We start from the raw sequence: 15,774 nt of genomic DNA on the forward strand, positions 1-15,774 counted from the left end.
ATCTGATTGAATTAGCCACACTGTTCCACTGCTCTAACTCATTTAGCACTTAACCAAGGCCATGACCAGAGCTGTCCCTGTCAGCTGAAAATCAGAGCCTAAAAATGAAACAAGTTAAAACACACTTATCAGGTTAACAAAACTGCTTTTTCTTGAGCTTGAATGTGCAGTATCCCTTGCTGAAATGGGTCTCTGTACAGACACAGCACAGCCACACTAGTGCACACAGCACAGCCACACTAGTGCACACAGCACATGTGAATGAGTCACTGTCACGAGTGGCTGACATGCTGAGGTTTTCCCCAGCCCTATTACATTCCTGACCCTCTACTCACACCACACGCCCACCACACCCAGCGCCTCGGGACCATAGGGCCAGGGGGCTAACTCTGAGCTCACCGTCTCATTGTCTAAGGTGAGGAGACAAGAACAGATGGAGAAAGAGAGTGAGACAAACAGTCAGAGAAAAAGGAATGAACTTCTCCATGTTTTGTAGTTAGTCACTCCTTCTCTCCTTCTGCAATCCTCTGGGTTGGGCGCCAGGGACTAACCAGCCATGTATTTCAAAGCGTATCAACTCTTCTCACACTACTTAACTTATAATGTGTTCTGTTAGTGTTGGATTAATTTGGATTTTAAGAATAATGACTAAAGGATTTCACCCCAAATACAGTATAAATGTTAGAATTATCATGTAGTGTCAACCCACTAACAGAGGGGGCGGTACTAAACATTCAAGGGTGAAGGGGAAGGCGGAAACTGTTTAGAAAAGTCACCTAAAGGTGGGAGGAGTCAAGTTCAGGAGGTATAAAAACGTATGTTTGTGTCTTTGAAGCCAGAGCTCCCCATGAATAAATATACAGATAAATACTTGTGGGTTGTGGACCTTGAATCATTGATGATTAAAACCAGAGCCTTACAACCTCTGGTAATGATTCAAGCTTAGGTTGAATTAGAGATAGAAATTCACATGACAGTTAGAACAGAGGGGTTACTTGAGTTCAGTTGCTACTTGGGCTTTTTTTTGTCTTCTCTGTTCAATATTTTGAATAGAAAGGTGACAAGTGTCACGCAATGCACAGGAAACAGCAGACACACAGCAGGAAGAAGCAAAAAATGGTGACCACAGACACAAGAACTGCAGCACATCTCAGTCACGTTGATCTGCAGCTGTCTAGTTCTGAGGAAGGTATGACAACACCTGTCTGAGGGTAGGAGAGGTACTCCTAGAAAACGTGTAGAGTATGAATCAAATCACTTGTTTTCTGCATACTTTCTGCTGCCGCACACAGAAGGCTTGTTTCCCACTCCTGAAAGAATCCTGTAGTTAGCCTGGCCCATCACAACAGGCACAAAGAGTGATAGGTTGCATGCTTCCAGAGAACACTGTTTTAGTTACGACATACACACTTTGTCAGTTGCTCTGACATCAGTAAATCATTCAAGTAGAGTTTTAAAGCAAGTGCTGTGCTGCAAAATGAAGTAATACTCAGAGGTGTAAAGTACTAATTACAACTACTCTCATTACTGTAATTGAGCAGCTTTTCCGAGTACATTTTTGAGTATTTTTGCAAATCAGTAATTTTCCTTCTACTTGAGTAAAATGTAATTGAAGTAACAGTACTTCTACTTGAGTAAAATGTAATTGAAGTAACAGTACTTCTATTTGATTAGAATATTTCAGTAGGCTTTCCACCCCTGGTGAGTGAGTGAAAGAGTGAGTTTGTGAAATTAGTTCTGTACATTAATTTCCTTTCTTCCTTTACCTTCCTTTTTCAATGTAATGTATGGAAAAGATCAGGTGTAACAACGTTCAGGTAACCTTAGTGAAATTAGCTAATTATCAAGGTCAATGTTTTCATTTTAAAAGTAACTCAATTACTTTGACTCTAAGTACTTTTTAAATGAGCTACTTTTTACTTTTACTTGATATTTCAGTACTCTTTCCACCCCTGGTAATATGGCAGGCCACAGATCTGAGGCTAGCTAAGGACTGTATGAATGTGTTAGATCAGCGTTGTAATAGCTGATCTTGCATCTGAGAGCAGAATATCTGTGGTGAAGAGGAGGGCTGGGATCGGATCCTCAGAGTGATCAGGTTCTGTTTGCTTTCCTCCCTATTAATGAGGATGAATCAGCACATTTTGTATAACGGCGTCTTCTTCCTAAACCACATCTAGAGTTCTGATTTGACACAGACGTCTCCTGCATCTACCCAATTAAAACCCCTGGCTGTCAGAGGAAGACTGGAGCCTGCTCCTACTATATGTCTGATGGCCTTGGGTTTCCTGTTTGCGTACTGAGCATGCTCAGAGGGCTCTGCCGGGAAGAGAGGAGAGCCCAGGCCTAGCTGTGTGCACTGAGCCCAGCTGATCCCCTTCTCCATGTGGCTGCTCCCTGAAATCAGACACCGCCGGGCCACACATCACACAGCTACAACCCCCTCCTTTCCCCTCTCTTTAGTCTACCCCCTTCCGCTCCACAGGCCGAGCTGAATGCTCTGCTCAGGGATCCAATGGCCACACCCACACACCCAGTTACAGGCCTCTAGAGCTAACTCATGCTACACACTAACAGTAGGCCACAGAGATGGTTCAGATATCCATCACTCACGCAAGCCTCCCATTCGCATCACAGAGATTGTCACACAGATAATATTATCCATTGACTCCACTTAGGAGCAGGGTTTTAGACTAACTTTTTCAGTTGATGGCACCAGCACGATTTGGTCGCACCAATTATTTGACGCTGCGCAGCAATAATAACCTGACCTGTGTCCCATAATGTATGTGCTAACTGTAAGTCGCTCTGGATAAGAGCGTCTGCTAAATGACTAAAATGTAAATGTAAAAATAATGCACCTGCATTCCATACAGAACCAGGCTAATAATGACTAGCCATCTTTTAAATTAGCATGCCCGGGCCAGTGCCAACGGAAAGCTACTGGCCTGAATAAAAATAATACTGGCCCGGGAAAGCGGATGATGTGCGCAACATTTAAATGTTATCTTTAATTTGCAGAATGAGCAAGTAGCCTATACCCTATAATGACCTACCCTCCATACACAAATCATTACATTTTAATTAACTAATTTATAAATAAAACCTTTGCGCAATGTCAAAAATGTGATGTTCTAAATCCACAACAATGCTTAAACCACATCAGGAGACCACTTTTGAGGTCTGGGAACAATCATTACAAGAAATTGGAGGGTGTCGTTGCCCTTTAGACTCAATTGCTCGCCTAGCAAGAGACTGTTGTGTTTGGCTAGCTGTGTTTTTGTTCTGTACAATGTACTGTGTAGGCTACATGTGATGGCAGAGTTTGCAAAACAAATGCCCCGCTATTGATTCAAATCATCATGATATCATTCTGCCAGGTAGGCCTACTTTGCAGGCAACATTTAATTGGGAAGGTTTTTTGAGAAAGCCTTTAGAAATGTTCTTTCAAACAGCGCATGATGACTGAATTGCATATTGCAAAGATTCAACCTAGATTTCGGACAAAACTTTTTGAATACCTGGTTTGCATACCCATTGTTGCATACCCATTGTTGTTTGAATAAATCTCGATAATAATACATTTTTAAAAAGCTAATTGTGAAGCAAAAACTAACATGACCAGCTAAAAACATTCACTGGCACCCTAAAAATGGTGTCGCACTGCCAAGTCAAAGGGTCGCAAATACAAGTGCTTTGGTCGCAGTTTTAAGGCCTGCTTAGGAATTACTTTCAGTGCTTGACTTGGGCAGGAGCTTACCGGAACTGAGTACCGGCACCTCAAATGTTCTACTGTTTGAGTTCCTACACCTCTTATAGAATATTAGCTCAAAAGTATTGTGGGGTTCCTGCACCTAAATATAAAACAGTACCTAAAATGAGTACCGGTACCTATTTCAGTCAAAGTCAGGCACTGGTTACTTTATAGAGATGGGTCAGACGGTCATATGTCACGTCTCACTCCCTGCCTGGATGCATCAACATGTTTTGTCATACATTTTAAAAAGAGCAACTTTTTGACACCTAAACATGCAGGTACCGCCTGCCTGTTTAAACAGAGTATAACAGGTTTGCCACATAATCTAATAACAGTGTTATGCCTTGAGCCCAGCCACCCTTGTGACACGTGGGCGCCTCATGCCCTGTGTAAATCTAATTAAACATGGTCTAACCCAAACAAAGCACCAACATGCAATTATCCAGCGCAGCCCTACAACCCACCCTCAGTCACAGAGAACAGACAGGTCTCTATCTATCACTCACTCAACCCAATGTTATGTACACATACATCCTATGTACTATCTATATAATGAATGCATTTCTCTCTTTTATTCTTAGGTTCCTTTAATCCAAATATTTCAACAACACTATATAATTTACATGTCACCAAAATATAACTTTTAATTAGCAATGGAAAATAGCCATACTATGTTTTGATGCTTTGAATCCATTTCCCAGATGCACCACAGACAGATTTTGGATTAAAGTGGAGTACTTACATATAGCGGAGCTTGCTGTGGATTTAGTTTCATGACACTGGACACTGTGGAGAGAGGAGAGAGAGAGCATCACTGTTAATAAATGTAGTAGTAAACCCAGAAGCAGAGGTCAGCATGAGGTAAGCAGCCATTATATAGCCTCACACTACCACTTCTCTGTATCAGTCCACATAACAGGCCAACAGCCTGAGTCAGACCACGGATAGTGGTTTGGGCTGCAGCAGCACCAGGCTTGGGATCAGACGAGGCATTTAACAGACAAAATCAGGCCTAATAACCATAATTAAGAGCACATTACAGTAACTTAGCTGTCTGGGCCTATAATGGCCACCCTGTTTCTCCTTTTTCCATTTTCTATAAACTAAGGCATCTAACTGGTGGGTCCATATGATTTCAATCACTTTCTGACTGCACCCCTTTTGATTCAAACGAAACCTTCCATACATGTTTGACCATGGTAGAAGTGGTCAGAAAGTTACTTTTTGAACCTAACTGCCAAAACATTCAGGAGATTGAGGTGCTCAAAGTTAGGCCATGTTGCATACCCCACCCTATCATGTCTTTATCACTGAAAAAGATAAACGGTTGAGTTTGATATGATTTTGATAGCTTACAAACAGGGTTGTCACCCTATTTCATGATTTATTGAAAAAATAAGCGTTTTAATTAAACTTGTCATTTTTTTAGCTTTAATGTAAATTATCTAAAAATGAGTAAACATTTTCATATACAGTATGCTGCAGCTTAGACCCTATTTTACATAATCTGAGGTGTTTGTGTTGTGCCTTCCATCGGTTGAGACAGAGCATACTCTTGAATACAAGGTAGGTGTCATGTATTGGCTGATAAATGTACTTAAATGTGAATAAACTTTAAACTTTCAAATGGTACCACAAAGATGGTTGATTTAAGTGGGAATATCCATTGTTCTAAATTAAACCGTCGCTCCTCCATAGGAACCCTTTTGAAATCATAGAAATATAGATAATAGAATAGACATTCCCATTCAAGTTGGCATTCGACGGTGGGTGGACCAGCAGCCAATCTTTCTGGTAGTAATTGGAAGTAAAAGGTTCAATTCAATTTATATTTCAATGATGTACCAACAAAATTGCAGTGGTCTGAAAGGATAGGTCCATTCTAAGATTGACATTTCTAAGATTGAAATTACACCCACCTTGTATTCAAGAGTATGCTGTGTCTCAACCGATGACGGGCACAACACAAACACCTCAGACGATGTAAAATGGATGTCTTATGGTGGGGTGGGGTATGAAAAATGGGTCAACTTTGAGGCCCTCTATCTCCTGAATGTTTTGGCATTCAGGTCCAAAAAGTCCCTTCCTGACCACTTCTACCACGGGCAAACGTATGAAAGGTTTCCTTCAAATCAAAAGGGGTGCAGTCAGAAAGTAAATGAAATCATATGGAACAACTCTGCTTTCTTTGTGTGTAGAACACTGCAGACAGAGAGAGAGACCATTCCTGAGGTTTGGGCATTTGTTGTTGATGATTAAGGTCTAAATAGTTTTGTATTTTCTGTGCTGTTTTAATTGCCAAACACTACGCCACGCCCACGGACGTTAGTTTCATCTCCGCAACGAGTTTGGATATGACTACCTGCCCGACCCTTCACCGAATGTGAACACGTTCTGGGCAATCTGATTTGACCAGAATACGATGGGTTGAGCCAGAGACAGAACACACATGGGTAAAGCGGTGGTTTGAAAATGTGTCATTGGTTTTGATACTCTCATAGGTTAGAGATGATCCAATCAATTATTTAGCTTTTTTTTTTTTTTTTTTACTGAAATATCACATTTACATAAGTATTCAGACCCTTTACTCAGTACTTTGTTGAAGCACATTTGGCAGCGATTACAGCATCGAGTCTTCTTGGGTATGACGCTACAAGCTTGGCACACCTGTATTTGGGGAGTTTCTCCCATTCTTCTCTGCAGATCCTCTCAAGCTCTGTCAGGTTGGATGGGGAGCGTTGCTGCACAGCTATTATCAGGTCTCTCCAGAGATGTTCAATCGGGTTCAAGTCTGGGCTCTGGCTGGGCCACTCATGGACATTCAGAGACTTGTCCCGAAGCAACTCCTGCGTTGTCTTGGCTGTGTGCTTAGGGTCGTTGTCCTGTTGGAAGGTGAACCTTCGCCCCAGTCTGAGGTCCTGAGTGCTCTGGAGCAGGTTTTCATCAAGGATCTCTCTGTACTTTGCTCCGTTCATCTTTCCCTCGATCCAGACTAGTCTCCCAGTCCATGCCGCTGAAAAACATCCCCACAGAATGATGCTGCCACCACCATGCTTCACCTTAGGGATGGTGCCATGTTTCCTCCAGATGTGACGCTTGGCATTCAGGCCAAAGAGTTCAATCTTGGTTTCATCAGACCAGAGAATCTTGTTTCTCATGGTCTGAGAGTCTTTAGGTGCCTTTTGGCAAACTCCAAGTGGGCTGTCATGTGCCTTTTACTGAGGAGTGGCTTTCGTCTGCACACTCTACCATTAAGGCCTGATTGGTGGAGTGCTGCAGAGATGGTTGTCCTTCTGGAAGGTTCTCCCATCTCCACAGAGGAACTCTAGAGCTCTGTCAGAGTGACCATCGGATTCTTGGTCACCTCCCTTCCCCCCCTATTGCTCAGTTTGGGCTCGCGGCCAGCTGTGTTCTTAGGGACCTTCAATGATGCAGACATTTTTTAGTACCCTTCCCCAGATCTGTACCTCGACACAATCCTGTCTCGGAGCTCTACGGACAATTTCTTCAACCTCATGGCTTGGTTTTTGCTCTGACATGCACTGTCAAATTGTGGGACCTTATATAGACAGGTGTGTGCCTTTCCAAATCATGTCCAATCAATTAAATTTACCACAGGTGGACTCCAATCAAGTTGTAGAAACATCTCAAGGATGATCAATGGAAACAGGATGCACCTGAGCTCAATTTTGAGTCTCATAGCAAAGGGTATGAATACTTATGTAAATAGGTTATTTCTGTTTTGTATTTTTAATAAATTGTGGCACCGTCATAGGATGCCACCTTTCCAACAAGTCAGTTCGTCGATTTTCTGTCCTGCTAGAGCTGCCCCGGTCAACTGTTAGTGCTGTTATTGTGAAGTGGAAACGTCTAGGAGCAACAACGGCTCAGCCACGAAGTGGTAGGACACACAAGCTCACAGAACGGGACCGCCGAGTGCTGAAGCGCGTAAAAATCGTCTGTCCTCAGTTGCAACACTCACTACCGAGTTCCAAACTGCCCCTGGAAGCAACGTCAGCACAAGAACTGTTCGTCTGGAGCTTCATGAAATGGGTTTCCATGGCCAAGCAGCCTAAAACAAGCCTAAGATGACCATGTGCAATGCCAAGTGTCGGCTGGAATGGTGTAAAGCTCACCGTCATTGGACTCTGGAGAAGTGGAAACGCGTTCTCTGGAGTAATTAATCGCGCTTCACCATCTGGCAGTCTGACGGACGAATCTGGGTTTGACGGATGTCAGAAGAACGCTACCTGCCCGAATGCATTGCGCCAACTGTCAAGTTTGGAGGAAAAATAATGGTCTGGGGCTGTTTTTCATGGTTCGGTCTAGACCCCTTGGTTCCAGTGAAGGGAAATCTTAACGCTACAGCATACAATGGCATTCTAGACGATTTTGTGCTTCCAACTTTGTGGCAACAGTTTGGAGAAGGCCCTTTGCTGTTTCAGCCTCTGTGCACAAAAATGAGCTTCATACAGAAACGATTTGTCGAGATCAGTGTGGAAGAACTTGACTGGCCAGCACAGAGCCCTGACCTCAACCCCATCGAGCACCTTTGGGATGAATTGGAACACCGACTGCGAGCCAGGCCTAATCGCCCAACATCAGTGCCCGACCTCACTAATACTCTTGTGGCTGAATGGAAGCAAGTCCCCGCAGCAATGTTCCAACATTTAGTGGAAAGCCTTCTCAGAAGAGTGGAGCCTGTCATAGCAATAAAGCTCAACGAGCAGGTGTCCACATACTTTTGGTGATGTAGTGAATGAAGCGAACGACAGAGCAGCAGAAGAATTTAGTGTGAGTCGTCAGGCTACTGTTTTCATGGACTGGAGGTTTAAAAACTGTCTGTGAAGATGTGGTGGAACTTGACTCCCTTGAGCAGCCGATTCCTTTGCATACATTTCTTGTAATCTCTACAGTCACATCCAGAATTATTGGCAACCTTGATAAAGAGGAGCAAGAAGACTGTATAAAATAAATAATAAAAATACTGATCTATACTGTATGCTACAAAAATGGGAACAAAAATGAGAATATGATTTTATACTAATACAATTGCTCAAATAAAGTATTTGTAATAATTGATATATTAAGTATTAATTTATATTATTAATATATAATCAAATATATAGCACACATCCACAAAGAAATTAAAACCTGTGGCTTGAATGGAGGAGGGCAGTCCATAAGCGCAGACAAAGGGTATCAAGGATCTGGAAAGATTCTGTATGGAGAAATGATCAATGGTCCCTCCCAACGTGTTCTCCAATCTCATAGAACATTTTATTAAAAGTCTCAGTGACGTTATCCTCGCAAGGTGAGGTACTGAAAGGTATAGAAAACAGGGGTGCCAATAATTCGGACCCCTATCTTTTAGAAAAATATATTACCTGTTAAATCAAACATCTTTATCTGAGCAATTGTATTAGTATAAAATAATCTACTTTTTCCAATCATATAATATTGCTCAGTATTTGTATTATTTATTTTATAGTCTTTTTTGCTCATCTTTATCATTGGTGCCAATCATTTTGGGTCTGACTGAAGTATTGAATGAAAACAAAATCATGTAATGTCCTGATTCAAAGTCAGCTGGTCTGTGTGATGTGGCTCTGTTCAAAGCAGCAACAGGAAGTGTCTCCATTGAGATGTGAACAGAGAGGCCTAACAGTCCTGGCTGGCACGAGCCCTGCCATTCATCCCAAACATGTCACTTTGCATTACAAGTAGAGTCCCATAGATATGAACAGGAAGACAGGCAGAGCAACTGTGCAGGGCCACTGAACACAACAGACAATGTTGCACTGCAGTGAGTAATGGCATCTTTTAAAGAGAGAGTCACATTAGATGTTCAACTGCAATACTTACTTCCTCTTTAACTTTATTTCCTCATGTACTGTGAACTCACTTTGAACTTGCACCAGTTATTATATTATCTTTGATCAATGCATAAAACCACACAAACATGCTTGAGGCTGCCTGCTTTTGTGCACAGAGTGACTGTAACACAGACACACACCTCAACTCAGGTTTATATTTTGAGAAAACAGAGCAGGTCTGAGACGGTGTCCTATTTTTTTTATTGTCACATACACCAGATAGGTGCAGTGAAATGTGTTTTACAGTCTCAGCCACAGTAGTATGGTGCCCCTGGAGCAAATTAGGGTTAAGTGCCTTGCTCAAAGGCACATCGACTGATTTTTCACCTTGTCGGCTCGGGTATTCAAACCAGCGACCTTTCATTTACTGGCCCTGTCGCCCTTGACATGCTGTGGAATCTCACAGTGAGCTGCCGAGCATGATATCCACCTGTAACAGGGCGTTGGGCTCTAACCAGCTCTACCCGGGCATTAAAACATCTCGGCACCACACACTAGGCCTTACTCAGAGCAGAACAACACTGAACTAGTCACAACTAGCCTCTTTATTGTATCATTGGGGAAAATGTCCGCCCTTGTCAATCCATTACAGCGTCCATTTTATCTGTGAAGCAACCGTTCAATGGGAGCTGAGAGCTGAGTAAATGGAAAACCCGTCCTACTTATTGTTATCTTGTCCACCTTCTGTCTACTTAAGATGATAATCCACCCCCACTATTGTTTAGCAATCAGCCTCAAGTCACATTCTGCAGGGGGGAGTTTAAAGTAGCAATCTGATTATTAAGTCTCAAATCACACGGTGTACCCATGCCCACCAACAAAATGAAAAACGGATTTAAACAGACTTTAAACTGAATTGCAGTCTTGTAGGTGCCAGTCGGTCACATAGAGGGGCTCGCTAATCCTGCATTGTGAAGTCAAACTTCCAGTTATAATTCCCTTTAACACCACCAGCACAACTACACAGACCATAACTCTTCCCAACCCCCACTCTATAAGCCACTTCTGCAGCTCAAGCCTCAGCCCCACTCTACCCCTGCTCTCGTCAAAGCCCACGTTCCAGTCCTAGCTTAACCCCAACCACCCTGAGTCCCAGGCTCTGCCTTAGCCCCAGTTCCAGTTCCAGCCCCAGCCTCAAGCACAGCTCTAGCCCCAGCCCCCTAGTCCCAGCTCTAGGACACAACTCCGTCCCCAGCCTCAGCCCCAGGCCAACCCTCGGCCCCAGACAGGAACCAGACAGCCTGGCCTGCCTCTGCTGCTGCTGGCCTCACTCACTAAGCAGGTACTGGTTTAACATGTAACTCGGTCCAAATACATCATCAGCTTCTCCACCTACTGAGCAGTGAAGTGATCACCACCAGCAAGGAACATCTCAATCTCTGCCAGCAGCCAGGACTAGGCAGGGACAGAGGGAGGAAAGAAGAGTGCTGAACAGTCTGCTGCTGAACATGGCTACAGAGGGGAGATTGAGAATGACGAAGGAAAAGAAACCGCAAAAAGAGACAAAAGTGGCTCCCTAAGGAAGAAAAACCCTCTAGGAGGGCCAGGAGAGCGACTGTAGCGGCGGACTGCAGAATCAGCAGAACGATTGCGGTTTTACACACCATATCAATTTTTCCACACCATATTTGTGTGCCTTGGCTAACTCTCTGGCAGCGCTGAAACTCGACCTGTACATTTGGTCTGCTCCAAAAAAAATAAAATAATGCCCACTATTCTAATTGGGGAGAGGACAGGACAGAACAGAGAGTGGGGGTCCAAATAGGGGGTATGGACAACGGGAAGCTCAGAGTCAGCTCAGCATCATGAATAAGAGGAGTGAGGGGGCATCCATCATGGGGCAGGTCATGCTCTCTATTCCTGGGTCAGTTTCTAGTTATTTCCTAAGTAAATGGGCTACTGTTGGAGACACACAGACAGGATAGAGGGATAATCAACTGCCTCTAATTATACCCACTGATCTCACCCTGACGCTCTAAGCCCTCACAGTCCAGTCCTGCAGACAGAAAGACAGCCAGACAGAGGGACGGACACACACAGCCCTACATACCGACTGACTGACTCCCACAAAGAGCTTGAACTCTGACCTATAAAGCATCTGGACATCCCCTGGCTGTCAAAAAGCTGTGAGGAAAGGAGATGCTAGCCAAGCTTGTCTTTCAGAATTTCACACCCTACACGCTTAGAAAAATTGATTCCAAAAGGGGTCTTCGGCTGTCCCCATAAGAGAACCCTTTTTGGTTCCAGGTAGAATTATTTTTGATTTCAGGTAGAACCCTTTTAGGTTCCATGAAGAACCCTATGTGAAAAAGGTTCTTCATGTAACGCAAAAGGGTTCTACATGGAACCAAAAGGATTATATCTGGAACCAAAAAGGGTTTTTCAAAGGGTTCTCCTATGAGGACAGCCGAAGAACCATTTTAGGTTCTAGATAGCACCTTTTTTTCAAAGAGTGTACCATGCAGAATCTTTTTGTTCAAAAATCCTGAAGTTAAAACTACGCCAAAATAACACATACAGAATAGCTAGAACAAGAGTGAGATTATAGAGTACAATAGCAACATGATTTCCACTGTATCGTGAAACACTGTAACATGTTTCACAATAGTCGTATGTCCCCTGATTAATCCTTAAAAACATGCCAGGGTACCTGTGGTGCATGACGGAACACTGCCTGGGTATTATTCTATATATCTAGAAAAATATCCATTATTAACCTACAACATCCTCTGATCTTCAAAGGGAGAGAGAGGAGAGGGCCTGGCTGGGCTGCAGTTTTTGCGCAATAGACCACAGAACACAGAAGCCTTTAGCCCAAGCAAACCAGTACTGTTTTCAATCAAAATGGCTGCTACAGTTATGCAAGCAATGCTTTTGTCAACACAACAATTACGCTTGTACTTTTGGTTTTGCGGTCTCTCATCCCAAAAATTAGCGACAGCATGAAAAAAGGACCAGTGACTCGTTCTGCACTCGAAAACATTTTAGTAAAAGGCTAGAAAGTGCTTATTGGTGATAATGACGAAATGGAGCGTGCAGTCTGACAAAACACGACACAACTAACATATTAACTCTGTGTTATCCTTGGGTTGTGTACATCCTTGGGTTGTTGTCTCAGTCTGTGTGGATGAGAGGTGTGTGGAGTTGATTTGCTATGCAACCACAGCCTCAGTGGCCTCATAAGAGCTTTAGTTTTATGGACTGTGGTGGTGATGGTGGTGAACTGGGTGGGTAATCAGCAAACAGAGGACACATACCTCAGTGTGGTAGAAAGAATAGCTGGTCCGCAACAAGAACAAGGTCAGTGAGTTTAACTTGATTTAGCTATCTGTAGAAACACAGACCAGCAACACGGATAGTTAGGGCAGGTTGCAAAGTCTGTCAGGTTAGAGACCTAGAAGTAGTGTTCCACTAAACAAAAATGGATAACTATGGTCAATCCCAGAACGTGTGGAGAACTGTGAGAACAGAGGCAGACACCCGTTTGTTTAGTCTAAGTAAATTCATCAAAACTACCTCGGCTCTCTGGTCTCTGTTAGGGGGGAATTAACCGCACTTAAACTGTCTCCTCTTAATAAAATCAAAAAGTACAACAGTTCTGGCGCACAACTAACATACTGCAAATCAAAGGCGAGGGAGGACCCCAGTAGTCTAGAGAGAAGAGACAGCATTAATGTACTGTAGTTCAAGCCTAGGTAAGCCAATTCCCTGTTGCACTACACAATTACCAGCGATTTATATTATTGTGTGGATGTGGATGATGCTGAGACAAAACCATGAATGACATGAAGCCTGAAATAGGATAAGGTGATTATGGATTATCTGGCTAACGCTAGCCCATTCATTACATTACATTTGATTAGCTTTAACCCTCCGTCATCTGCACAATAAGTAATTATATGAAAAGCATGGCAGCTATGAGGTATCATGGTATCAGAGCATGGCTGGAGCCCTGGCGGAGACTCTCATGCTGTTATATGTGCATGCCTCCGTCATGGTGGAGGAATGCGTGAACAATCTGAGCTACAGGGGCTGATGTTCATTCACAAGGGCCTGCAGAAATAGTTTGGATGTCAATGTCCCCTTCCTGGTGGTTTTGGACTGTGTGTGTGTGTGTGTGTGTGTGTGTGTGTGTGTGTGTGTGTGTGTGTGTGTGTGTGTGTGTGTGTGTGTGTGTGTGTGTGTGTGTGTGTGTGTGTGTGTGTGTGTGTGTGGCTACAGAGCTGATAACAGTGCATGGAGGGCTGGTGCGTGTACACAAACACCCATACAGATACACACACACCCTTGTGACATCAACAGGATGTAGCATGTGGGACAGTCTCTAAGGGACTTCCCCCTGGAACATGAGAAAGCCTTTGTACTGTGGGCCAGTCAGTCCCTCTGAGAGGTCAGGGGTCATGTGCAGCTCAGATCATCCCCTGAAGGCAGATAGATAGCAGCATTACACAACTGGTTACGTAGCTTATACCAATATGCAGGAAAACAGGCTACATGGCAAAGGTTATGGGCTATTTGTATTTTTCTTAATCAAAGCCTGGATGTCTCTCTATGAACAAGCAGTCATGTGGTAGGAACAAACCATTATGTTACGTAATGGTTACATTAAGGAACCATTCACTAGGGAAATACCAGCTTCATTTAACACCTTCAAAGCTCTCCAGCTTATCTACTCTACCATGACAGGTTTCCAATTTTGGCAAATAATGTTTCATGCATTCAATACCTTTTTTATCTATCACACTTGTTTACCATAGACTGCGGGATTCGCAGTCTACTTAACGCTATACTAGTGTCTGTCTGTCACTCAAAGAGCTATTCAAGCAGCTAACAATGTAAACTTTCATGTTCGGAAAGTAGACACCCTAGCCTTACCTGATACCATTGGCACCACTGTGACCCAGGTAATAGCAAGGTACTCTTTCTAACACACACACACCAAATAACAGACAGACATACAATGTATTCTACAGTGGCACTTGTGATTTTCTCTTAACAGCTGATCAGAGAGTTTTGAGAGTTGATACACAAGTTTGATATCGTTACGAAGCTTAAAATCTTATATTTTCTACAGTATACAGAGCTTCAATGTATTTTGTGGTCCTGATAATGATTGAAAGTTACATATGTTTTACACATTTGTAATAAACCAGCTATTCTCATGTTCATTCACCAGTGATCTGCTAATTGCAAAGTAAAATGCTTTTAGGCCTACCTTCACTTGTAAATGAATTGAATTTTTTTTGGTGCATCTATCCATTTTGTCAGGTTATTGTTTATGCTAACTACCCACTGGGCACAGACGTAATTTCAACCTCAAGTTTTGATTTACATTTGGTTGAGATGTCAGCTAACGTGAATTCAACGTGAAATCAACAAAACATTTCATAATGTCATTGGATTTAGGTTAAAAGTTGGGTGAAAAAAAATGAAATTCCCTTACATTGATTACTTTTTGCAAATCCAATCAGTTTTCCACGTTGATTCAACGTCATTAGATAGATTTATGTTGTTGAAATGACGTGGAAACAACGTTGATGCAACCCGTTTTTGGCCAGTGAGTAGCTAGTAGGGCTGTTCCCGCCTAAAAAAACAACATTAAAATTATAGACTGATCATGTCTTTGTCAGTGGGCAAACGTACAAAATCAGCAGGGGATCAAATACTTTTTTCCCTCACTGTAAATATAAACAGGACCAGCACCCAAAATGAGTACCGGAACCTATTTCAGTTTAAGTCACGGGGGGCCAGTATGAAAATGTATGCACTCACTAACTGTAAGTCGCTCTGGATAAGAGCGTCTGCTAAATGACTAAAATGTAAAAAAATATGTAAGTCAAGAACTGATAAGAAGCCTATTTTATGACGTTTCTATTGGATCAGAGCATTACATTTTTCCCTTTCACGCTGAGTGGTTATCGAAAGCGAGAGAGCTGGAAAGATTTTTCAAATGCATTGAGGAACTATTGTCATTCTAAATGGATGTAAAAACAGACTTCATTTGCTTGCTATTTGAGGTGAAGAAAACATTACTTTGAGAAGCTCCACAGATCATTAGTGGTGGTGTGTTAAGCCAATCAGAAATACTATCAGATCCCCAAATGGGCACATTTATATGCCTACATTTGCGCGCAGGCCAGG

At 42.8% G+C, this 15,774-nt stretch overlaps 1 protein-coding gene across 10 annotated transcripts in view; it reads right to left on the minus strand.

The window, feature by feature from the left end:
- The window catches only part of LOC121531762 (A-kinase anchor protein 13-like), a 117,382-nt gene that overhangs the window by 83,622 nt on the left and 17,986 nt on the right, over positions 1-15,774 (minus strand). For all 10 annotated transcript variants that reach the window (XM_041837195.2, XM_045227152.1, XM_045227149.1 and 7 more), the window contains exon 2: positions 4,500-4,543. In XM_041837195.2, coding sequence (XP_041693129.2) covers positions 4,500-4,532 — 33 coding nt within the window. In that variant the 5' untranslated portion in view covers positions 4,533-4,543. The remainder of the gene's footprint in view (positions 1-4,499; positions 4,544-15,774) is intronic.

This window comes from Coregonus clupeaformis, chromosome 19 (genome assembly GCF_020615455.1).
Source record: "Coregonus clupeaformis isolate EN_2021a chromosome 19, ASM2061545v1, whole genome shotgun sequence".
In the NCBI taxonomy this organism is placed as follows: Eukaryota; Metazoa; Chordata; class Actinopteri; order Salmoniformes; family Salmonidae; genus Coregonus; species Coregonus clupeaformis.